Source organism: Asterias amurensis, chromosome 16 (genome assembly GCF_032118995.1).
Source record: "Asterias amurensis chromosome 16, ASM3211899v1".
NCBI classification, from domain to species: Eukaryota; Metazoa; Echinodermata; class Asteroidea; order Forcipulatida; family Asteriidae; genus Asterias; species Asterias amurensis.
The window spans coordinates 12,497,961-12,522,865 of NC_092663.1; the positions used below are offsets into that span (position 1 = coordinate 12,497,961).

At 39.6% G+C, this 24,905-nt stretch overlaps 2 protein-coding genes across 2 annotated transcripts in view; both read left to right on the forward strand.

The window, feature by feature from the left end:
- Nucleotides 1-1,698: 1,698 nt before the first annotated feature.
- LOC139949113 (cytochrome P450 20A1-like) lies at nucleotides 1,699-15,799 on the forward strand. The gene is made up of 12 exons (XM_071947517.1): nucleotides 1,699-1,818; nucleotides 3,413-3,519; nucleotides 5,223-5,275; nucleotides 6,006-6,175; nucleotides 7,153-7,298; nucleotides 8,517-8,684; nucleotides 10,571-10,649; nucleotides 10,909-11,082; nucleotides 11,716-11,836; nucleotides 12,456-12,567; nucleotides 13,376-13,440; nucleotides 14,222-15,799. Exons 2-12 carry the CDS (start codon nucleotides 3,445-3,447, stop codon nucleotides 14,472-14,474), a joined length of 1,416 nt encoding a protein of 471 aa, XP_071803618.1. The 5' UTR covers nucleotides 1,699-1,818; nucleotides 3,413-3,444; the 3' UTR covers nucleotides 14,475-15,799.
- An 832-nt stretch (nucleotides 15,800-16,631) lies between these two features.
- The window catches only part of LOC139948617 (polypeptide N-acetylgalactosaminyltransferase 1-like), a 72,467-nt gene continuing 64,193 nt past the window's right edge, over nucleotides 16,632-24,905 (forward strand). Inside the window, exon 1 of the mRNA XM_071946811.1 lies at nucleotides 16,632-16,948. The gene's annotated coding sequence lies outside the window, so the exon portion shown is untranslated. The remainder of the gene's footprint in view (nucleotides 16,949-24,905) is intronic.

Here is a 24,905-nt window from a genome sequence, read left to right on the forward strand (position 1 = left end):
TAATGAACGAACGCTAGCGGGCGCTCTGTTTCTCTGATTTAGATCTCAATCAGAGAAACAGAGCGCCCGCTAGCGTTCGTTCATTACAAGCGTGGACAGTTTTTGCCGTGCATAATCGGAACGTTGGTTGTGTGTGACCGCGCAACACCAATGGTCTTGGAACCAAGACTAGTGGGTTTTATACAACGGCGGTCTTTTTTTCGGAGTGAATAATTCGACTGCCTTGAGCAAGGTTAATCTGGTTTGTACTTTGTACAATACAGTGGACACTCTCAAAGTAATTATTAGCAAAGCCTTGTAATAAATGGGGAGAGGTAAGACAGGTTGATAGTATAAAACGTATACAAAACTGTGAGAAACGGCTCCCTCTAGAGAAACGTATTAAGTTTTCGAGAAAGAAAGTAATTTTCCACGATTTTGATTTCGAGACATCAGATTTAGAATTTAGGTCTCGAAATCAAGCATCTTCAAGTACACAACCTCGTGTGTAAAGGCTGTTTTTCTTCCATTATTATTTCGCAACTTCATGCAGGGACATGTCAGGATGACTCGGGTACAAGCTGCGTCTCTCTATATAGCAGTTTTAGTTCCATGATTATTTAAGAGTTTGGCTGCAAGTTCTTGAAGTCCGGGATTTTAAATTTTTTAAAATATATTATTTGTTGTCCATTCGTCGCCCGCGCCGTGTATCTGGGGCCAATGTATGTTGATGCATCAAAGACAGAGGACACTTTTGGTAATTGTCAAAGACTAGTCTTCACAGTTGGTGTATCTCAACATGTGCAAAAAATAACAAACCTGTAAAAATTTGAGCTCAATCGGTCGTCGAAGTTGCGAGATAATAATGAAAGAAAAAACACCCTTGTCACATGAAGTTGTGTGCGTTTTGATGCTTGATTTTGAGACCTCAAGTTCTGAACTTGAGCTCTCGAAATCAAATTCGTGGAAAATTACTTCTTTCTACTCGAAAACTACGTCACTTCAGAGGGAGCTGTTTCTCACAATGTTTTATACTATCAACCTCTCCCCATTACTTGTAATCAAGAAAGGTTTTATGATGATAATTATTTTGAGTAATTACAAATAGTGTCCACTGCCTTTAAAAGTGCCCAATTTTGGAGGGGTAGCGGGTCCAATCCTGCATTTACCCAAAATCGTCAACGCACGTGTTTTGTACGAGAGGAAAGCCCTGAAATTGGCCTACCAATGGTCCCAAACTTTTCTAGATTTAGCATTTAGATTATGGTGTCGTATGGCGTATGGATACTAATACAGAAAAAAACAACTTTTTGAGACCTGATAAAAATTGTGTACACTTTCGCCCACCAAATCGAAAAACATAATTGAATACCAACCATCCTCGTGTGCTAATACCCAAATTTTGCACCAGCGCCGTAGTGATAGGACATGCCTTTATGTCTGCGTATGGAGGAAGGAATTGGTTCCAAGAAGTACCATAAGCCTTTTTGAGGTAGGGGGACTTGATAGGAGTGTACTGTTGGTTTGGGTGTATTCACACAAATTTACCCAAAACCCTATAGTGCTGTTATTGTAGCATTGTGTCCGCCATATCTAAAAAAGGGTTATTGGTGTTGCGCGGTCACATACACAACAACAACTATGCGTTCATCATCTCTCCCCTCAAAAACTGTACACACTCGTGTAATGATCGAACGTAGCGGGCGCTCTGTTTCTACACAGGAAGCTGTATCTGAATCTGATCGATGTTGAACGACCGTTTCACACCACCCTGGGACAATTCATTCCTTTTACTGCCGCTTTGCTGCATTGTGTACTTGGTTTGAAGTCTGGTGTTAGGTAAACCCCCAAGTCTTTTTCGGAAAAGTTTCCGTATGGCGCCACCACTTTTTCATTCGATGTGAAATAATATAGTATCTAATTTACCTCAATGAGATATCCCTTTTTGTAAAAATGAGTGAAAAGGTGGTGGCGCCATACGGAAAGTTATCCTCTTTTTCTTCCACTGTTAAAAATGCAAGTGTTGTCTCCCCCTGTGATAATCTTACTGTGGGTTTCCTGTTCCAATATCATTTAATGTGCCTTTTTTTTTGTCGGACCATTTCTGTAAATTTTCTAGATCTTCTCGGATTTTCTCCACATCTCCCTCTCCACTGATACTATTGTATATTTTTGTATCATCTGCAAACATTTTCTGGGAGATCGTTGATGTAAATGATGAAGAGCATGGGCCCTAGCACCGATCCCTGGGGTACTCCACTCACCACATCTGCCACATGTGAAGAGGCACCTCTACTAACTGCTACTGTTTGTGTCCTTCCCGTCAGGAACGATTTTGGTCATTCCTTTATCCATGTTTGTATTTTTCCATCATGTCCATAGGCTTGTAGCTTGTTTAAGTAGCCTTCTATATATGAGGCACTGAATCAAAGTTTTGGTAGTCCAGTAAAATTACGCCCACAGGGTTACCTAAAACCATGTTGATGTCCTCAAAGATGCCCATGTCACTTGCATGTTTATTAAGCATGTTTTCCAGTATTTTGCATGGTATGCTAGTAACTTGTAAGACTGACAGGCCTGTAGTTTCTGGCTATTGCCCTTGCACCTTTCTTGAAAATTGGAGTCACCCTTGCCGTCTTCCACTCCTTGGTGGGCAGCTCTCCAGAGTCCACCGATTTTCTGAGATGAACAATGGTACTGCCTGCACTCACTCACACCTAAGGGTGTATTTGGTCTGGCTACTTCTAGAAAAGTTATAAGGCTTATAGTTTCTAGAAGTATGGTCTGGCCATGGTCTGGCCCAGGGCCAGGGCATTTGTCTGGTTTTACTGCTTCCACTTTTCCTTGAACATCTTCTATTGTGAATTCAATATCTTGTGAAGTGAAATATCTTTATCGACTCGTCCTTCTATGTTGGGTATTTCACCATCGGGTTCATTTGTAAAGATAGATTGAAAAAAGCTGCTCAGGATCTCGGCTGCTTCTTGGTCGGATTCTGATAAACCGCCCTCTTCTCTCTCCAGCTGGGAAATTCCAGATTTCACTTTTTGCTTTTTCCTCACATAGCCATAGAATGCCTATTGGTTTATCTTTGAATTCCTTCATCAATTTCCTTTCAAATTCAGCTTGTCTGGTTCTGTTGTTTTGCTTCTTGTAGTCTTCGTAGTCACGATAACTCTTCATCCTCCTGTATTGCTGATACAGTGCATGTTTCTTCGTTATTGCCTTCTTGACTCTTGCCTTCATCCATTGAGGCTTGTATTCCCAGTTTCATGGTCTGTTGGATTCTTGGTCTGTTGGATTTTGTATCTCTTCGACCAAGTCTGACTGGTTTCTGACCATACTATGTAGCTAGTATTAGTAGTATTATTGCAACTTATTAGTGTGTATACATGCAATAATTGATTACCAAGGTTAAACTGTTTCTCCACAGATAAGAACTGAGAGACCCCAACCAACTTCAAGATGCTTGCCTTCGCTATTTTTGCAGTGACGTTTGTAGTAGCTTTGATAGCGGCAGTGGTTTACTTTAACCCTAGTGTAAGTATGAGGAAAATGCAGTTCAAACTTCAGTTCAGTTGGAACAAACTTTTAACCTTATTTAGAGTGGTAATAGAGGCGTTCAAGCAGGCCTATACCTCACAGGGACAACAAAGGCGATTGACCCATGCTCACTGGTCGTTGCCTTGGTGCCCTTAAAATGCTTAAAGTAGAGATTTTTATTTTCCTCATAGGTTGCTCTTTGCCAAGGAGAAAATACCTTGGTGCCCTCGCCTTTTCAAAAACCAAGCAAACAGGCCTCATGTACAAGGATGTCATTTGTGGGATTTTGCCGAGTTCCCTTGATGGGAGGGAAAATCATTCAAACATCAGACTTGAGTGCTGGTTGTTGAGACATCATGGTATGGGTTTGAATCCCAGTCATGACTCTGGTGTATCCGGCCTGGCTTCACTACTGCTGTCTTCAGACCAAACATGTAGTTTGGGGCTAACACTCAAAGGGTTTGGGTACTTTTTGTACTTGTGATACAAAACATATGATGTCCACAGATTTACATTAAAGGGAAGGTCCACGTTTGGTAATTGTCATAGACCAGTCTTCTCACTTGGTGTACTCCATCATAAGCATAGAATAACAAGCCTGTGAAAATTTGGACTCAATCGGTCATCGAAGTTACGAGAAAATGATGAAAGAAAAAAACACCCTTGTTGGACGAATTTGTGTGCTTTCAGATAGGAATAAAAGACTTCTAGCTAGAAGTCTTTTATTATTTTAGTAATAAAATTAGCTCTTTCTCAAAAACTATGTTACTTCAGAGGGAGTCGTTTCCCACAATGTTTTATACTATCAACAGCTCCCCAATGCTGGTACCAAGTCAGTTTTTAAGTTAATATTTGTTTTAAGTAACTACCAAACATGTAGTTTCCCTTTATAGTTACATGGTTTGAAAATAATGATGGTAAAAAAGCTTCCCTTAAAATATTACTTGCTGATGAGGTGCTGTTGTTCTTGAGAAATTAGTACTCAAAATTATCAAAAAATAATTAAGCAAATTAACAAAAATGATTTCTGCGGCTCTCCTGAAAACATTGCTCTGTGGTTTTCACTTTGTTTTCCTTAAAAACTTGACAATTAATGAAGCTGAAACTTCTACAGGTAAAGTATTACATTTCGTATCCCACCCAGGTAACATGCCTGTGATATTTTTCACCGGACTCGGGAAAGTACTGAGTATACAGTGCTAACACACACATCGGTGTAAGGGGAAAAACCAAAATAAGTATTCTTTATCCCCGGTGGATATTTAACATCTCTTGTACATACATCTTCATTCACAGTGAGTAGGGATTCATGTTATGGCCAAAAAACTTGATCTACAAAAGGTATCAAAACCCTTGGAAGAGGTCTCATTTTCTTTGCTGTATGCTTTGTTTCAGAAACTTATTTCAACATTTGTTTGTGGTTCCAACGTCTAGCTGGTTGATCAATCCAACCCTAGTATGGAGGCAATAGACCGCTCCATTATGCCTTGCCTCCTTACCAGTTGACCAATCACAGCCGCGAAACCCGATCACCATTAGTGCAAAGATCACCAAACGGTTCAACTGGTGATCAGATTTCGCGGTTGTGATTGGTCAATGACAATTGGGCCTTGCTTAATGGATCGGTGTATTGCCCCTAATTGTTTCCCCTCTCTGATTGGAGTAACTGTTTTAACTCTCCATTATCCATTTCTCTTCAGGGTTCAAGCAAGAGACGCTCAACGGTTCCTGGTATGGACCCGACAGATCCAAAGTAAGGGTAGCAATGTTGAACCTCATTTCTTATGCACTTTGATAATTTTTCGGGAAAAGTGCAGTATAGATAGTTCCCACATGACGTAAATCGGCCATCTTTACGGGCAATTTGGAACACATAGCTATGTGTTTTGCGCGAGACGGCCTGCAGCACACGCAGAATTCACAAAACTCGTTGCCTGATTGGTTAGTAAACAGCATGGTTGTGTTAATAAACTGAGCGCTTGACGCGCCTGCAAGCTTAAATGCAATTTGCCCGTAAAGATGGCGTCTATTGCAACTTATCTATAAATGCCTATTATTATTGTTATTATTATAAAGTGGACGTGTCCTGGTCGAGCGGTTAGGACCACCGAATTCAAACTCTGGTGTTTCTGATCAGCAGAGTGTGGGTTCGACTCCCCAGCCGTGACACCTGTGTCGTTAAGCAAGACACTTAACTATTGCTTCGTCCTTCGGATGGGATGTAAAAGCTGTTGGTCCCATGTGTTGTGTAAACACATGTAAAAGAACCCAGTGCACTTTTTGAAAAGAGAAGGGGTTTGCCTCGGTGTTCCTGTCTGGATTGTATGGCAGCATACTGCACCTTGTGAAACCATTACATGGTGCCAATAAGGATTTGGTCTCAGAATTCAAAACTACGTCCCACTCCTTGCAGTAGTAATACCTGGTGCTCTTTGTATCATTTGTATCATATTATTATTATTGTTATTATTATGATTGTACAGCGAGGGCAACTTTCCAGATATAGGTGCTGCAGGCAGCCTGCATGAGTTTCTCATGAAGTTGCATAAGACTTATGGATCTATTGCATCCTTCTGGTTTGGTAAAACGTACACTGTCAGTATAGCGTCACCAGAGCTCTTCAAGGAACACATTGGATTGTTTGATCGACCTCGTAAGTAAAAAATATAGACCTTACTTTCCAGCATGTAAGATGTGGCTTATGAAGCTAAGGCTCATTATGCAAGCCTCCCACTGTAAAGTCACCTGGGCCGAAGCTGAAAAATGAAGCCGCAACAGGCTTCATTGTTATAGGTTGAAAAACCATATAATAGATGTTAAATTTGCATCGGGGTAAAAGAATATTAATTTTGGTTTTTACCCATACACCGATGTGTGTTAGCACTGTATACTCAGTACTTTACCGAGTCGTGTGAAAAAATATCACAGGCATGTTACTCGGGTGGGATTTGAACCAACGACCCTTGCAATTCTAGAGCAGTGTCTTACCAACTAGACTACCGAGGTTGCCCGGCAGCTAGAGGCAGTTCGAATCCTATGTTTTGGCAGCGGGTACCGCAACGATATAATAGATGTTTATTTTGCATCGGGGATAAAGAATATTAATTTTGGTTTTTACCCATACACCGATGTGTGTTGAAAAACCGTGCTTCAACCCCACTGAATACTGTATATCAAGTACTGCATGAAGTAAAGTGCTTCAAACATTAATACCCCTGGTCACTGGGCTTCAAATCATTCCTTAAACCATCTCAGCTCCCTGTGGAGTATACAGCCTGTGCAACAAGTATGCGCTACTCGGCTATTAAAATCAATCACAAGAACCATCTCTGCCCTCACAGGTACCCATTTACCCCTTGGTGTAGAGAAGCAGTAGTGTCGTTCTCAGGGTGTCTTGTGAGTGTCTGAGTGTTTTGCTCAGGAACACAAGTATCACGACTCTCTAAGCCACACTCTGTTGAACAGAATCGCAAGAACTTGAGTGCGGTGCTCTTATTCGCTCGGCCACGACACTCTAAATTACTCCAGTGCTTCTAAAGTGGTCCTGTAGCAACTGACTTCGTTGCCCCCAGGTTGCCTGTAAAAGTTGCTTCGTGTGCCATGACCCTAAGGGTGTGCTCTTTTTTGCAGCTGAACTGTTTGCACTGTTTGAGCCTCTGATTGGCCAGAAGTCCATCCAGTATGCTAATAAGGCTGATGGGCGGAAGAGACGCAACATGTATGACCCATCGTTTGCACATACTAGCATTGGAAACCACTACGGCACTTTCAATGAGGTAATAGTTTGACAGAAATAACAATAATAGTGGCTCCCTCAATATTTATGCAGGAGTACATCACAATTCTAACCCAAAACTAGGCAATAGGCGCAGCCACTTGCAAGTGGTGGTGGACGTGCGCCTATAGCATCAATTTGGGTACGACTTATGACGTCCTGCATGAATATTAAGAGAGGTGTATATAGCGCTCATATCCGTCACTCAGTGACGCTCTAGGTGCTTCAACATTCAGTATTTTCCTGCAAGGTATATTTATGAGGGACTAAATAAGGGAATAAAAGGGTAGCGACTAGTTCTTTCACGGCCGTTTAAAACAGCGCAGGGTCGAATTGCCGTGCGATAATAGCCCGAGCCGAAGGCAATTCGACCCTGCAAGGTTTTAAACGGCCATGAAAGAACCAGTCGCTACCCTTTTATTCCCGTTCATAAATACCTTTTTGGTTAAAAGGCGTAATAAAGAAAGAAACTCTGTTAAACTTATCTGTTAGGTGTACATGTGTTGCATGCCTATTTCCGACAGTTTCCGGTTCCGTTCGTGTGCATGTGCGTATAGTCTTGGTGCAACACAATCTGGTATTCCTTTCACACACAGCGCGGCCAACTCACCCGTAACAAGAATTGCTTGCATCAAGACTAGCGCGGAGTATCCACTCACAACCGGTTATAAACACTGGTCATTATCAAAGGTTTAAACACCCCCACATGACGCGCTCTCCACCAATAGGAATAGCGAAACTGTCTGAGTTATTTATGAATGTACATTTAAATTATGAGACCTACTCCTTTTACATACATGTAGCACTGTGTTGTGGTTTACGGGTGCTGTGGGGCCATATGCTGCCGATCAAACCAGGAACACAGGGTCAAACCCCTTCTCTTTACGATAAGTGCACTGGGTTCTTTTACGTGGGTACACAACACACAGGACCAACGGCTTTTCATCCCATAGGAAGGACGAAGCATCATGGGAGACCAAAATTATTTTGTGACTTGTTTTAAATACTCATTTCTCAAAAACTACACAATCTCAGTTAGTAATATTTGAAGGGAAGCTTTCCACTATCAATATCTTCAAACCCTGTAAGTTTAATGTAAATCTGTGGACATTTTGAAAAAGTACCCAAATCCTTTAAAAGTGTCTTGCTAAATATATCGGGCTTAGATAAAGGCAAGTTGTGACTTTTTGAATCCTATTGTCATTTTGATATTAATTAGTTGGCAGGTGAGCTAGTGCAGAAACTCTTGACTATTCCGAAGGATGAACATGTCTCACTGATGCAGCACTGCCACGCCCTTGTCATTACGGCGCTGACTCGTACCTCCTTCGGAGACTTCTTCAAATCTGAAGAGTTAATCAACAAGTTTCGTCAAGCTTATAATAATGTAAGTTTTCATAGTAATAATTAAAATATGCTATAGTTTCACCTGACTTTGTTTGTTAAAGACACTGGACATATTTGGTTATTACTCAAAATATATATTAGCAAAGAAACTTACTTGGTGACGAGCAATGGGGAGCTGTTGATAGTTTATTGTGAGAAATGACTCTGAAGTAGCGTAGTTTTTAACTAAAAAGTAATTTCTCACTAAAATATTTGAAATGATTTTTCTTTCAGTATTTTCTTGCAACTTCGATGACCAATTGCGCCCAAACTTTCACAGATTTGTTTATTTTATGCATTTGTTTGGATACACCAAGTGAGATTACTGGCCTTTGATATTTGCCAAATATGTCCTGGGGTCATCATGTCAGTTTTAAGGCCGTTGTTTAGTCTGTTCTGGGTTGGTCTGCTTTCTCCCTTTGGCTCTCCTCCACTTGGCCCTGTCCGTTGCGTCCCTTGCATCGACTCCAAACAGTTTGGAGCTCTGCCACGTCTTGCCCAGTCGGCCAATGGGTGTGGGCCCACCCACAATTACTTTGGTACACCTCTTGACCCAGTTGGCATCCTCCTTTCTCTCCACATGCCCAAACCACCTCAGCCAGTGTCTCCTCAAGACGGTGCCAAGCCCCTCAACTCTAAAGTTAGAGTTGAGGGGCTTGGAGTTCTCTCCTCCTCAGCTCTTCACGTAACAGCCTGTCAGCCACAGACACCCCCACACATCCATCTGATCATTCTCGTTTTGATTTCACAAAGAGTTAAGACTAGTCTTAAAGACACTGGACACTATTGGTAATTGTCAAAGACCAGACTTCTCACTTGGTGTATCTCAACATATGCATAAAATAACAAACCTGTGAAAATTTGAGCTTGATTGGTCGCCTGAGTTGCGAGATAATAATGAAGGAAAAAAACACCCTTGTCACACGAAGTTGTGTGCTTTTAGATTGTTGATTTTGAGACCTCAAATTCCAAACTTGAGGTCTTGAAATCAAATTCGTGGAAAATTACTCCTTTCTCGAAAACTACATTACTTCAGAGGGAGCCGTTTCTCACAATGTTTTCTGCTATCAACCTCTCCCCATTACTCGTAATCAAGAAAGATTTTATGATAATAATTATTTTGAGTAATTACCAGTAGTGTCCACTTCCTTTAACTCGGTTAAGGACGAGACCTTACAATGGACCCTTCCCATGAAATATGCTAATTACATTCACGCATGCGTACAGGCCCTGTTGGTTGGCAAACGCCATAGAGTTGTGCACTAAGCAGACGCGCGATGTTCCCTCATTTTGCCAACCAAAACGTTAGTGCGCACGCGCTACGTGCAATTTTACATATTTCATGGGAAGGGTCCATTAGGACTAGCCTTCAGCCTTCAGTCCTAATGGAGCCTTCCCATGAAATATGCTAATTACATTCGCGCATGCGTACAGACCCTGTTGGTTGGCAAACACCACAGAGTTGTGCGCAATTAATTCACCAAAACGTTAGTGCGCACGCGCTACGTGCAATTTTACATATTTCATGGGAAGGGTCCATTAGGACTAGCCTTCAGCCTTCAGTCCTAATGGACCCTTCCCATGAAATATGCTAATTACATTCACGCATGCGTACAGACCCTGTTGGTTGGCAAACACCACAGAGTTGTGCACTAAGCAGACGCGCAATCGCGTCTGCCCCAAGCACCCATTAGCCGTGTACAAAACAGCGCGATGTTCCCTCATTTTGCCAACCAAAACGTTAGTGCGCACGCACTATGTGCAATTTACATATTTCATGGGAAGGTTTTCTTTGTGAAGTCAACCCCAGTTCCTTTAAGTTTTTATCGTGCAGTAATTATAATTCACTGCTATATTTTATTTGTATTTACTTTTTTTTCAAATCAGTGTTGGTATGACATGGAGAGGAGTCTCTCTCAAGGTCTTCCTGTGAAAGGAAGCGACCGGGAAAAGATGTTTAATGAAGGTCAGTTACCGAACAATAAACCCCTGCCCCTCCCCCTCCTTCCCACCTCCTACCACCTCTAAATTAAGAGTAAAGCCCGGTTCATACTTCCTGAGAATGTGAATGTGATGCGAATGTTGACGTCTTAGCCCTGTTTTGCTGGGAATGTTTTGCAAGAGTGAACACATTTCAGTATTATGTATAATCTTTAGGTGGCCAAGCGCCTCCTTAACAAAATTGTTTTCTATGTGGTTATGTTTTTTGTGCGGCTTGCTTACAGCTTTAGGTTTCTTGCACGATACTGTACGCAACACTGTGAAGGAGTGTCGCGCAAATCCATCAGTCGGGCACCAGTCTTTTATCGACGTTCTCCTTGAGAATGAACTACCAGAAGATCAGATACTAAGCGACTGTGTCAGCTACATGGTGGGTGGTTTCCACACCTCTGGAAATTGTGAGTACTAAACAGTTTGCCAGGGATGCCAGTTTTCAGGCCTTTGCTGGAATTCGGCCATTTTACTCATTTCTCCTAAAGAAATCCTGCACTCTGGCTGGAAGAAAATGCCTTTACAGAATATGCTCAATATAGTTTTGGATTATCGACATTATACATTTGTTGTTAGTGGAGTCACTTGCATTATTTCACTTATTCAACTTGGTTAATCGTGCCGCCAAAACTACTACAAAAATAGTCGCGACTACCCGCTTGGTGAACCAATTGTGTCGTTTACGGCTAGTCACGACAACAAAATTTACTCACAGATTACAATCGGACATCAGCGACACAATCCTTTTAATCCCTACTGCGCCTGCGGCAAACATTATGCCGCAATGCGTCTTGGGAATTTAAAATTAGTTGCGACTAGTGTGGTAGTAGCAATTGTCGTAGTAACTATTGTCGAGGTTGCGACTATTTGAGGGGCAACTTTTTGAATGCCTTGATTAGAACAAATAAAGTCTGCATTTAGCAGACTAAGATCACAATGACTAGAAGACTCTAACTCATTGAAAGTTGTCAGATGTGAAATGTATAATTTCTTGTGCCTGATCATTTTTTGGTTTCCTTCATGATTTTGTTGGCCGATAGTGTTTCTTTGGATTTTGTACTTCTTGGCTTCAAACCAGGACTGCCAGGAGAAGCTGCATCAAGAGATCAAGGTGGTTCTTGGTGATGGGGAGGTGGACAAATCAAATGTGAAGGACATGAAGTGAGTCTCCCAAGTCAATTCAAGTTTAACGTTTAGTTCCGTTAAATGAAAACACAAGGACAACTAGAAATATAGTTTAATAGATGTTAAATTTGCATCGAGGGTAAAGAATATGGTTTTACCCGTAAACACTGATGTGTGTTAGCTCTGTATAATCAGTACTTTCTGGATTTCTGTTGAAAAAAAATCACAGGTGGGATTCGAACCATGACACTCTGTTCTAGAATTTCAAAGGTCATTGGTTCGAATCCCACCTTTTTGACCAAGTGCTGGCTCTGAAAGGAGCAGGTGAGGTCTCAAATACAGTATACTCTGCTCGTATTCAGGAAAACACAGTGCTTATCACTCATCGGTTTGATGGTAAAAGCCAAAATATTATTCAGGTCATCTATGTATGAAACAACCATGATGAAACAAAATGAAGGAAAGATTAAAATCGTTACAACAGATATGAGTTTTTCAACGTAGAATGTTTAAAACCAGTATCACATTCATATCAAAGATGATGTTCTGATGGTCTTCACTTTTGGTACAATGTATGTAAAACTATCTATGAGAACTTACTGATTTTGCCAAGCATGATATAACTCTTGATTTAAATTGTTCTGATTTTGTTTAGATACCTTCGTCAGGTGATCAATGAGGGACTACGTGTGTCTGTGCTGGCCCCCTATGCTGCTCGCTTTCAGGATAGCGATAGTAAGCTAGGGGGTCATGTTATCCCAGGCGGGGTGAGTAACCAATTCGATCACGACTAGTTAAAAAAATGTTGGTGTTGAGTCGCAATACACAGGAAGGTTAATGGGAAAAACAGACATATAGGTGTCCCATAAAAGCTGGCCGATCGTTCATTCATATCCAATCGTTCATTGGTCACCATGCAATCTCCTGGTATTGGGAGGTTCGCAGAGAGCCAGTTGATATTATTGTCATCAAGGGTTGTTTATCTGGCATTGACCAAAACAGTTATTGGTTCAGGCCGCGAGATTCTGATTAGGCGTGAAATGAGGTACATACTTGTTTCAACAGCGATCAAGTTTGATCACTAGCTAGACCAGCATGCATCTCATTCAACAGTTAGCGCTTGCGTAATGGGTATTTGTGAAAATGTATATGCTCTAAGGGTGATGATAATATTGTATGCTATGCTGATCTCGTTCTAAAGTTCATAAGCCAGTTTATAGCTGGGTCCTTAGCCAGGTGAAGGGCTTCAATGCCACCATCAAGGTGAGAGAGTGGGCAGTCAGCTATCATGTGGTGCATCGTCTGGGGTTCACCACAATCACCAAGGGGAGATGCAAGGTAGCCCCACTTGTGTAGACTGCTGCAGCATGGCCCTGCGTCGGTACGGAACCATGCTCTAAGGGTAGCACTGAAAGATGAAGAACTCTGGCCACAGCTCAAGACTGTGGAATGGAAACAGTGGTAGATGGGTGCAAAGTGCAAAGATGCACTTCACGTCTTGCAAGGGATCATTACCCCAAAACTGTGTCCTATTTTTCATTGAAACTGCTCATTTTGTGAATCTTCTTTTTTCAGACTCCTGTTATGCACGCTCTCGGGGTAGTGCTTCAAGATGAGGAACTTTGGCCTGAGCCTGAAAAGTAGGTGAAACTTTGCTTGTCTGACTTCATCATGTGGGTTTGAATCCCAGTCATGACACTTATGTCCTTGAGCAAGACATTTAACCATAAGCTTCTCTCTACCCAGGGGTAAATGGGTACCTGCGAGGGCAGAGATGGTTCTTGTGATTGATTAGCTTAGTGCGCTACATATTTGGCAGCACGGGCTGTACTGGTTTAAGGAATGATTTAAGGTCCATCGATCAGGGGTAATAGTGTTGGAAGCGCTTTGAGACGCCCTTCAGGTGTATAAAGCGCTATATAAAAACCGACTTTTATTATTATTATTATTATTTTAATTTATGTATTTTATTGCATTTGGACAGCATTTAGTCTAATCTTTGTCTGTAATCTTTGTACAGTAAATTTTGTTGGATGCAGAGTGTGGGTTTGAGTCCCGGTCATGGCACGTGTGTCCTTGAGCAATATACTTTACCGTAATTGCTCTTCCTTCAAATGGGACATTAAGCCGTAGGTTCTATTTACTAGGTTTGGTAGTACCATAAAAGAACCTGAACATTTATCATGGAAGAGAAGAATGCCTCATTGTTTCTTGTTCACACAGTAGCAAGCACCCTAAAGTGATCTCAAAGTTCAATTGTGAGGCATCCCTGGTCTCATTACCAGAGGTGTACCGTGTATCCAGATTTGTTAACAACTCTTTGTTTGTTTTTGTTGTGCATTTTTTTTATAGGGAACAGAACTAAATTGTCCTTGCATGGTTTTGCAACCATTTTCATAGCTTTCTTTTTTCTTTTCACAGATTTGATCCCGAGCGATTCAGCGTGGCCAACTTCACCCCTCGCCACAAGATGGGTTTCCAGTCATTTGGCTTTGCAGGGAAACGCGTGTGTCCCGGGAAGTATCTCTCCTATGCTGAGATTAGCGTCTTTGTTGCCGTCCTATGCCGGGATTTGAAGTTCAATCTTGCCGAGGGGCAAGTTGTTGAGAAATTCCACGGCCTTGTGACCTCCCCTAAGAGCGAAATTTGGTTTACTCTTGAGAAAAGAGGCTAGCTCAAATCAAGCAGACAAAATTACTGTGTTGAAAGGAGTGCTTTAAAGGAACATTACATAATTGAAAAATTTGTGAAGATCACAGATTTAAATAAAACTTACATGGTCTATAATGACAAAGATAACATCCCCTGAAATATTTGTGTCTGAAATGTCATTTTTGATTAGAAATAATTAAACTAATATCCGGTTTGGAGTTTAACGCTCAGCAGTGAGCGTTTTAATCAAATTTTGGTTGAATCGTTATCATGCGAAATGTGTGATTGGTTTTTCACTATTTTCTCGTGACCCAGATGTCCAATCGATCTCAAACATCTACAAGGTTGTCTGTTGATGCATCTGGTGGATTTTGTACTTCAAGCAACTGTTTCATTTGCAAAAAAACAATTCTTTAATGTTCCTTCAAGCAAAGATCTTTGACATTCAAATCTGATGAAAACTCAAAAATGTTTAAATTGTTCCCAATGTAATAATCTTAAAACTAAAAAAGTCCTTGTCTTCCACAGAACTTTTAGGGACCATAAGTAAAATAAAAAGCCCCCCAAAAAATGCTTTTGAAAAAAAGATAAAAAACTTTATGAATGGACTCAAGACCACGAAGTAAAGAAAACAGAACTAAGATGAGAGATGTCTATTTATTTTCTATTTTGAGAAAACAGAATTAGCTGTTGCAAACTTCTTAACCAACAAAAAGGACCACGGTATAAGTGCAAACAATGGTTAATGGCCTGGCATTTGGACCCTAACAAAGTCTTTCTCAATGTCTTTAACAGTTTCTTTGTATTTTGTATTCTTATTGTCCACAGTGGGAGCTGTACATCATTGTACAAAACAACAGTATTCACTCAAACTACTCTACCATTTGGTTACTTCAGAACTTACTCAGATAAAAATGGTTTGAAGTTTCTATGGAAATCTAGGCACTGGGATATGAAGCATCATATCAATAATTTTTGGTTTGCCACTATCAATAATTTGTAATAAAATTCTTCTGTGACTAGAATTCTCCCATAGATGCTTTTTGGACCGTACTTAAAAACTTTTGAAATTGTATGGCATGAATTAAAGGGAAAGTATATACCTTTGGTTTTTGAAACTGTTTTTTGTTTTAGTCCTATATAAATGTATTTGTATACAATAAAACTAACCTGTGCAAATTTCAAAGAGTGGTGGTGATTTTGAGGTATTACAGAAAATAGGGAGCAATTATGTTTATGCAGAAAGAATAATCCCTAATTGGAATCAGTCTGATCAAAATCATAGTACTTGTTTTATTTTGAACGATTATGCTATTTTTAAGAAAAATAAAATTGATCTTTACTGATTACTGTGGTCATGTCTTATTTTGATTGTAAGTAGTAGGCCTTTCATTATTTTCTAGACCAGACATTATTAATCATCAATTTAACACCCTGCTCATTCAGTTCCGTTTGAAAATTATCATTGCAAGAGTCAGAAATACATGAAGAAGTGGTTCAATTTCAGAAGTTTAGCATTCACTGGTCAAATAAGATCATTCAATTTAATTAATTAGCTCGCAAATATCACCCAAATGTTTCACAAAAGCCGAGAGTATATTATAAAGGTGGCTAGTCAATGTGAACCAATGTGGTCATCCATTCAATTTCATCAAGGTTGCAGAAGTTTACAGACTGAAACAAAACCTGAACGAGAGTAACAATCACGTGTGCACGAGAACGAAATAGTAGCATAAAAAGAAACCTTTGATATTGAATTGTATTTGGTGTTGTGGTCGGTTAAGGAAATTTGCGTGGATTTGAATGCATCCAATGATACAATGCCTTTTAACGACTTGCATGCCAAGTGAATCGGGCTACAATCTGCGAGAAAACGCCAGGTTTGGTTAATAAAATGCGGAATAAACTTAATAATGGTTTAAGTTAGTAATGCGGGATAAACTTAATTGGGTCTCTCGAAGGTTTGATAATTGTTCTTATAGAAACATTCTGCCGCTCATTCAGTTTTTGAGAGATTAAAAAAAACCATAAAACCCACGAGGCCATCGATTCGGACTTTTGAGGGTTTAGTGACTAATCATCTTTATGACGCTTGGGGGCGCTATGTAAGTTTATTGATGATAGTTTTTCAGGAAGTGACACGCGATCGTGCGCGTACTGACAAAACAAGTCGGCACAACGTTGTGTGGTGGATATCGAATACCATCACAACACGAAAGCATGTGCCGTTTCGATACAACCGTGTAGTATTGTCAAAAACAGTGGCACAACCCACTGTTTTTCGGCATTATATCACCCTGTTTAAACTAATTTGAGTGAAGTAGTTTAGGCTGTTCTCTTGTTACATCCATGGATGCGTTCAAGGAACGGACTTTTTGGGTGACAAGTTTTTGCTTTTGCTGATGATCAACGACTGTCTACCTACTAGTGTCATTTTGTGCTGCTGCACGCAGGGCGTAACGTTTGTGGTGCAAGGAAGTACGTTTATTAATATTGGTAAGTATTTTGTTTGCCTACTTCCCCTAGCTAGACTGTAGTAACGTTATAAACGACTGTCAATTAAAGTTCTAAACTAATTAGGTGTTATGTGACATCACAGTTTCTTCCAGCCTCCATTTAGTGACTTCAATTTAAAACTTCACCCCACCAAACCAATTTAACTTCTTCCAAACAAACAATTCTCAAAAACAAATCGAATGATGTTGCACCCATTCTTTATTCTATTTTTTCTATGATTCTTCACTCAGCAGTGAATGAATGGGTGCTAAATTTGAGATTTTGTTTTTAATCGAACCTTTGAACTAAAATGTGTCTAACTTGTTTTCAAGTATAGTTCTGTTTGTTGACTTTTCCCCCCTTGTTTTCAGAAGTTTTCACAAGAAATTCCCGCTATGCCCCAGTGCAGTAACGATCTGTTTACACTTCTATGTACACAAAACTTCTCGATGTATACTTGGGTCTTTGGTAACCAAACAAAGGCAGCATCAAAATGGTGAATTCCTAGCAAATTTCTCCGGCAAACTCTGAGGTGTCCGGCCATTGTCATTGACTTATTAAATATTAGCGCACACACATTATTTTGGATTTGGCGCAGATCCGCCTACCTACGTCATCCTTAACACATGCTGTACAGGGTGAAATCCAGTCTCGCTACCATGGGCAGCGCGCCGTATCGATACCTCTCGTCACTAACCCCTGGGAGGGATGTACTAGGAAACAATGCTGATTGGCTCAGGGAATTGGTTAAATGCATTAAATGTCAAGTGCGTGGGCGCAGAGGTTTAAGATATGTATGTTGATCACGCCCGCGTTTTTATGACACGAACACGTTAAAAAAAAAAAAATTCCTTACGACGAAAGACATGCGTGCGCGCGTAGAAAATATTGAATAATGAATATGAACGCTCATTAAAGACTCATTTAAATGTGCTAGCATAAAGCACATTTAAATTTGCCAATTCCAGGGGTTATGATCGAGCGAGGCATGCTGGGAAAAAATGGTGCAGTGAGATCGATCACCGCTGGGAACGAGGTTGGGTGAAATCCTCTACGGTGTCCTCGACAGCACTGTGTGCACGCCATGTAACCAAGTACTGCTGACTTGACTGGACTGAACTGCTTAGGACAAGGGCCAAATTTCATGAAGCTGTTATATTTTAAAGCAGAAATACTGCTCAGCAAATTTCTTTGTTAAGCAAACAGTTAGTCTGGCACCAGTTACAATGAACACTCTATGAAGTTTTTTTATGGTAACTGGCCAGTTTCTGTTGAGCCTCCTCAGATAACCGTCTTGATCAACCTCGTTCCCGTGCCATTTTTACCCAGCATGCCTTGCTTGATCATAACCTCTGGAATTTGTTCATTAAAATGTGCTAGAATCTACATTAAAATGTGCTAGAATCTAGCACATTTTAATGAGCGCCTGTAATCAATCCTTTCTACGCGCGCATGCATGTAGATTTCATCTTTAAGAATGTTTTTGTTTATCTTTAAAAAAAACGTGTTCATGCCATAAAAAAACGCGGGCGTGATCAGCATGCGAATATCTTAAAACTGTGTGTGCACACTTCACATTTAATGCATTAAACCAATTTCATGAGCCAATCAGCTTTTTTTCTCAGTACATCCCTTCTATTCTAGGGGTTAGTGATGAGAGGTATCGATATGGCGCGCTGCCGATGGTAGCGAGGCTGTGTCTTGATGTTCTGTAATTGTTAAAGTTACATAGAAGCCATACATTAAAAATAACAAATCGTGAAACTAAGAAACATAATCAATACACTAGTAATGTGCTCTGAGAACACTAACAGGGATTTCGTCATTAGGTGGTGCACATGCCACGTGCTGGTGTCACCTTCTATTTTTGCCATACTGACGCGATGCTATAAAATTTAATATTGGACACCAATCCGGATAATGATTGGACCCTTTGTTGCGTCATTGCAAATTAATTCTCTCTAATCCAAATGAGGCAAGGTCATCGTTTTCATGGCAACAGCATCGGAGTCTACAAAGGACTTGTCCATGTGGTTTAAATAGAAGGTTAAAAAAAAAGAGGGTTATTAATAATAAATCAGAGCGCCGATGGATGAGTTTTGTTTGTTTAGTGTTTATTGTGATATTTTGTTTTTCAAATGAAAAAACAGATCTGTGTGAGTTCACACTTGGACCCAATTACATGAAGCTGTTTAGCAGAAACTACTGCTTGACAAATTTCTTTGCTAAGCAAAAATTGAGCGCGGCACCGCCCGGTCACAAAAATGTAAACTTTATGTATTTTTGGCTGGTGACCTGTTTATGTAAAAGCCATTGGACACTTTCGATAAACAGTATTGTCCAAAGGCCCACACTTCGTGTATCACAACTTATATAAAAAATAACGAACCTGTGGAAATTTAGGTTCAATCGGTCATCGGAGTTGGGTGAAAATATCGGGAAAACCCACTCTTGTTTCCGCACGTTTCACCACGAATGACATGTGTTCAAAATAAATCCGAAATTCTCGACAACGAGAATTGATAATTGTTTTAATGTTTTCTAAAAAAATAAAGCATTTCATGGAATAATATTTCAAGAGAAGTCTTTCACCATTACCTTCTGTAAATCATGTAAATTATTTGTAAATCTGTGAACTTGTTTTTTTTTCTGTTCCGAAAGTGTATAATGGCTTTACATATTAATAAGGAATACTTTTCTGTGCTTAGGCCTATCCAGTTTTTGTGCTAACAGGCTTTATTAACTTGGCCCAGGAAAAAACCCATGGCACCCACAGCGATTGCCTTGGTGCCCTGTGCTTCTGCTGGGATGCCCTTTACAACGTTCCAGATACAAGAATTTACATTTTTTCTCATGGAAGTGCCCATACATGTGTAGGCCTACTGAATGAAAAAGGCTGTGGCCCCTCAACAAGCAAAGTTCAAGGGCTGTGAGTTAATCAGAATACTGAATGCAGTGATTATATTCCCGGACAGAATAACTTGGGAAAAGTCTAGCCCTTTTCATTTCACTCTGTCTGCTTTGCGAATTGAAAGAGTCTTTACAAATATTATCAGCTTGTGATTCCGTGACAATGCACTACCATACAATTGATTATTGTATTTGTACATGTTGGCCCTATACTGCCTGTAATAATACGTGGCGTGTCATGGCTGAGCGGTTAAGAGTCCTGGACTAAAACTACGAGTCAGAAAATTGATTTATTTAAACCTTAAAGGCAGTGGACACTATTGGTAATTGTCAAAGACCAGTCTTCCCACTTGGTGTATCTCAACATTTATATGCATAAAATAACAAACCTGTGAAAATTTGAGCTCAATTGGTCGTCGAAGTTGCGAGATAATAATGAAAGAAAAAACACCCTTGTAACACAAAGTTGTGAGCGTTTAGATGGTTGATTTCAGGACCTCAAATTCTAAATCTGAGGTCTCGAAATCAACCTCGTGAAAAGTTACATCAACCTCTTACATCAACCTCTCCCCATTTCTCGTCCCCAAGTAAGGTTTTACGCTAACAATTATTTTGAGTAATTACCAATAGTGTTCACTTTACAAAAATACTGAAAAACCATGACAATTAAACAACATAATATAAAGTTAATAAATATATAGACAACAAAGAAATACAGAGTTGACCTTGACACAATAATTTAAAGGAGTCCCATTTTGTATTAAATTTAGCAATAGTATAGGTTGTAATAGAGATGGACTTTTCTAAAGTAGGCCTAAACTAAAGTAAGTTGGTGTACATACCATTGCAAACACAAACATGTAAGTGTGCTTTACAGTGGAAACCTTTATCACTGGTTGGTGAACAAATCCTACACATAAGCTTATAAATACATATGTAGTGTACAGTGAATCAGAAATTGACCAATGGTTAGTTTGATTTACTGACCAAAGTTCATGTAAACAAACAATTCCTCCCCACCATCAGAGCATGTAGTAATGGAGGTAGCCTGCTTTCATGACCAGAGGCTGAGGAATTCTTAGTGTGCAAATTTACTACCATCAAGTTATACCATGTCATAGAGCTAGGTTATACTACAGTATCCTTAGTTAATTTCTGTGTGCCAACATTGTGTGTGCTGCTGTTTCTTGGTTTATTTTCACAGGATTTTTGTTTGAGTATTTGAAAACAAACTGGACTGGGGTTAAAATATTCACCGGACAACTGGTCTGGGTTTAATTTTCGTATTGGGCCGGTAACCTCAAAACTCAGTAAGCATCCCTATTTAATTTAGTGTGACATTTGGATGGTGAAACAGCGGGTGGAAGAGTGAAAAAGCTGGTGGAGTTGTGAACAAACTGGTGGACTATTGAAAAAAGCTGGTGGAGTTGTGAAAAAGCTGTGGTGTAAAAAAAAAGCTGGTGGAGTTGCAAAAAAGCTGGTGGAGTTGTGAAAAAGCTGGTGGAGTTGTGAAAAAGCTGGTGGAGTTGTGAAAAAGCTGACCAGTGGAGTTGTGGAAAAGCTGGTGGAGTTACGAACAAGTTGGTAGAGTGGTGAAAAAGCTGGTGGCAATTTGGAGAAGCTGGTGGAGTTGTAAAAAAGCTGGTGGAGTTGTGAAAAAGCTGGTGGAGTTGTGAAAAAGCTGGTGGAGTTGTGAAAAAGCTGACCAGTGGAGTTGTGGAAAAGCTGGTGGAGTTACGAACAAGTTGGTAGAGTGGTGAAAAAGCTGGTGGCAATTTGGAGAAGCTGGTGGAGTTGTAAAAAAGCTGGTGGAGTTGTGAAAAAGCTGGCCGTGTGAACAAGTTGGTGGATTGATGAAAAAGCTGGTGAAGTTGCAAAAAAGCTGTTGGAGTTGTGAACAAGCTGGTGGAGTTGTGAAAAAGCTGGTGGAGTTGTGAAAAAGCTGACCAGTGGAGTTGTGAAAAAGCTGGCTGAGTTAAGAACAAGTTGGTAGAGTGGTGAAAAAGCTGGTGGCAATTTGGAGAAGCTGGTGGAGTTGTAAAAAAGCTGGTGGAGTTGTGAAAAAGCTGGCCGTGTGAACAAGTTGGTGGATTGATGAAAAAGCTGGTGGAGTTGCAAAAAAGCTGTGGGAGTTGTGAACAAGCTGGTGGAGTTGTGAAAAAGCTGGTGGAGTTGTGAAAAAGCTGACCAGTGGAGTTGTAAAAAAGCTGGCTGAGTTAAGAACAAGTTGGTGGAGTTCTGAAAAGGCTGGCAGTGTGAAAAAGTTGGTTGGGTGGTGAAAAAGCTGGTGGCAATTTGGAAAAGCTGGAGGAGTTGTGAAAAAGCTGGCAGTGTGAACAAAAATGGTTGAAACAGCTAGTGGAGTTGTGAAAAAGCTGGCAGTGTGAAAGGTTGGTGGAATATTTAGTTGTCAAAAAGCTGGCAGTGTGAACAACTTGGTGGATTATTGAGAAAGACCTGAGACGTCAATATTGAGTTTTATGTATGCTGAGATTTTAAAGTACTTTACAAAGGATCTACATGTAGATGTTTAAATATACAGCAGTGGTAAAAAATTCCATTTAGGTGTGGTATACATGGCTTGTGACTGCTATGGTCTCTGACGAATTTATAAAAGGAGGAACTAACAAAGAATAATTACGTACTGATGGGATCGGGTTGACATCATGGGGGAATTCCACAGTTTATTTCCAGTGACTGACGATGTTGATTTTCGTTTTCTCATTGTTTCTTAGTACTTCCTGTGGATTTTCTTGTTTATGTTTCATTGACTGGAATTGTGTCCCTTCATAGGGGTTGGTTTTAAAGGGACATTACAGATTTTTTGTGTGCTAACAAAACAGTTGCAGGCAGTGTAAGCACTTTATGTAATCCACCATTAAACTGACAAACCTGTAGAAGTTTGAGATCGATCAGCCGTCTGGGTCATAAGAAAATAGTGACTAACTGATTACACATTTTGCATGACATCGAACAAATAAAACGCTCACTGAACGATAAACTCCAAACGGGAAGTTAGTTTTGTTGATTAATTTCTCTCATCAATTATGTCATTTCAGACAGAAATGTTTCAAGGGATGTTTTCCACAATCATCATCATTAGGCTGTTTAAGTTTTATGTAAATCTCATAATCTGTGATCTTAGACAAGTTGTTTTCTTACCAATTCTCTAAAGTTCCTTTAAATGCTGAAACAAAGACAAGCAATTATATTTTCATGACTTTGATTTCCTGTTCCTGCTTGCAAGGCAAAGTATTTCCTGGCGTGTACGATGTTGCATTCTTCCCCAATGTTTGATTCTTCCTACATGCTCATGTCTCTAAACAAGAAACTATTGGTTCCTGTAATAAAACAAACAGAAAATCCCTTTTGGGCCATTCAGAATAGCCAAGTAATTGTTTGGGGGAAATTGATTGACCATACCACCCATCAGAACAATGTGTACAGTATCATGCAAATAAAGAAAATAACCACACCACATGGAAACAAATTGTTAAAGGGGGCTTTTTAAAGCCCTAAAAGGGTCATTAAAGCCATTGGACCCTTTCCGTAAACAGTATTGTCCAAGGCTCACACTTCGTGTATCACAACTGATAAAAAAAATAACAAACCTGTGAAAACTTAGGCTCAATCGGTCATCAGAGTCGGGAGAAAATAACGGGAAAACCCATTCTTGTATCCGCACGTTTCGCCGTGTCATGACATGTGTTTAAAATAAATATACTCTTTGAAATACCATTCACTCAAAAAAAAATCAATTTTTTAATGTTTGGGTCCAAAAATCTGACATAGCATCTTTAAATATAAAAAATTATTGGCTTCTTTCACTTTTTACACTGAAGAACAAATTGATGCCTCATATGAACCAGTTATTGTTGATCAAAGGTCTCTAAAAACAGTATCTTTTCCTGCCTTATAAACACACAATTTTAACTTAGGAGTTTAATAAGAAATGAAATGGACAGTCGTAGCCAGCTGGGTATTTTGACTTCTTTTTCAATTGTGTCAAAATATTAAATATCTCAAACATCAGACGACATCATTCCAGAAAAATGGGTCTACTCGTAATTGTACGCCATTAATAAGTTATGTGATTTTTCATTGCCACTTGAGGTTTCTTTAAATAAACAAAATGAACCATGAGCAATGAAAATTATACCAAATTGAAAGTCAATTCAGCAAGAACAAATACTTGCTTTGGGTTCCATGGTTCACTTTATGACAGATAATGAAAATGAAACAATTTTGGAGGTAATTATTTAGAACAGGGTTTTTCTTCTTCAAGCAAACCTTCATAGTAAAATAGTTAGCTTAAAGGCCTATTATTGTTTAAAGAAAAAGTGATAATACATGTGTTTATTTATTTAAATATATGTTTCTTTGTTTGTTTCATTATTTAATTATATTCTATATTTTTTGTTAACGTTTTATTAATTATGTTATTCAAGTTGTAGACCACTAGGGAAACTTACCGGTTGTGAATTATTATAGACCGATTGCACAACCATCGTGGGAGTAAAACATTACCAAACAAGGCATCCTCCGTAGAGAAAGTGCTGTTGTTTTACAGTACATTGTGATTGTTGCGTTTGTTGATTTAATTGGGACTGTTCTGTCTTATTAAAGATGCTTTGTCAGATTTTTGGCCAATTTGACCCAGACATTTTGATTTAAAATTCAATAGGTATTTTGATTTGGGTCGAAAAAGTTACAAGCTTTCATTTGAGCCATTGCTCGAAAAGTCCGCCAGTTATTAGTTTTAAATTTTTGTCATGGTTCCTGACTATTCAAAGTAAAAGTTAAACTTTTTTTTGTTAGAGTGGGTGATACTCTTTGAAATACCATTCACTAAAAAAAATCTGTTTTTTAATGTTTGGGGCCAAAAATCTGACATAGCATCTTTAAAATATTGGTATTTGAATAAATATTCAAGGGTCTGTAACTTATCAAAGACATGTTCTAGCAAGTCCTGCAAATTCTAGAAGGAAGGAACTTACTATAAAGTATTAATATATTTTAAAATAAGAAGGGTGTATGTTAGATGGCC

What these genes read in the sequence shown, in the direction of transcription:
- LOC139949113 (XM_071947517.1), top strand. Translation starts at nt 3,445, where the DNA reads ATGCTTGCCTTCGCTATTTTTGCAGTGACGTTTGTAGTAGCTTTGATA. An exon ending in TGGTTTACTTTAACCCTAGT is followed by an intron (nt 3,520 to 5,222) that starts GTAAGTATGAGG and finishes ATTTCTCTTCAG; the next exon opens with GGTTCAAGCAAGAGACGCTC. An exon ending in GGAAAAGATGTTTAATGAAG is followed by an intron (nt 10,650 to 10,908) that starts GTCAGTTACCGA and finishes GCTTGCTTACAG; the next exon opens with CTTTAGGTTTCTTGCACGAT.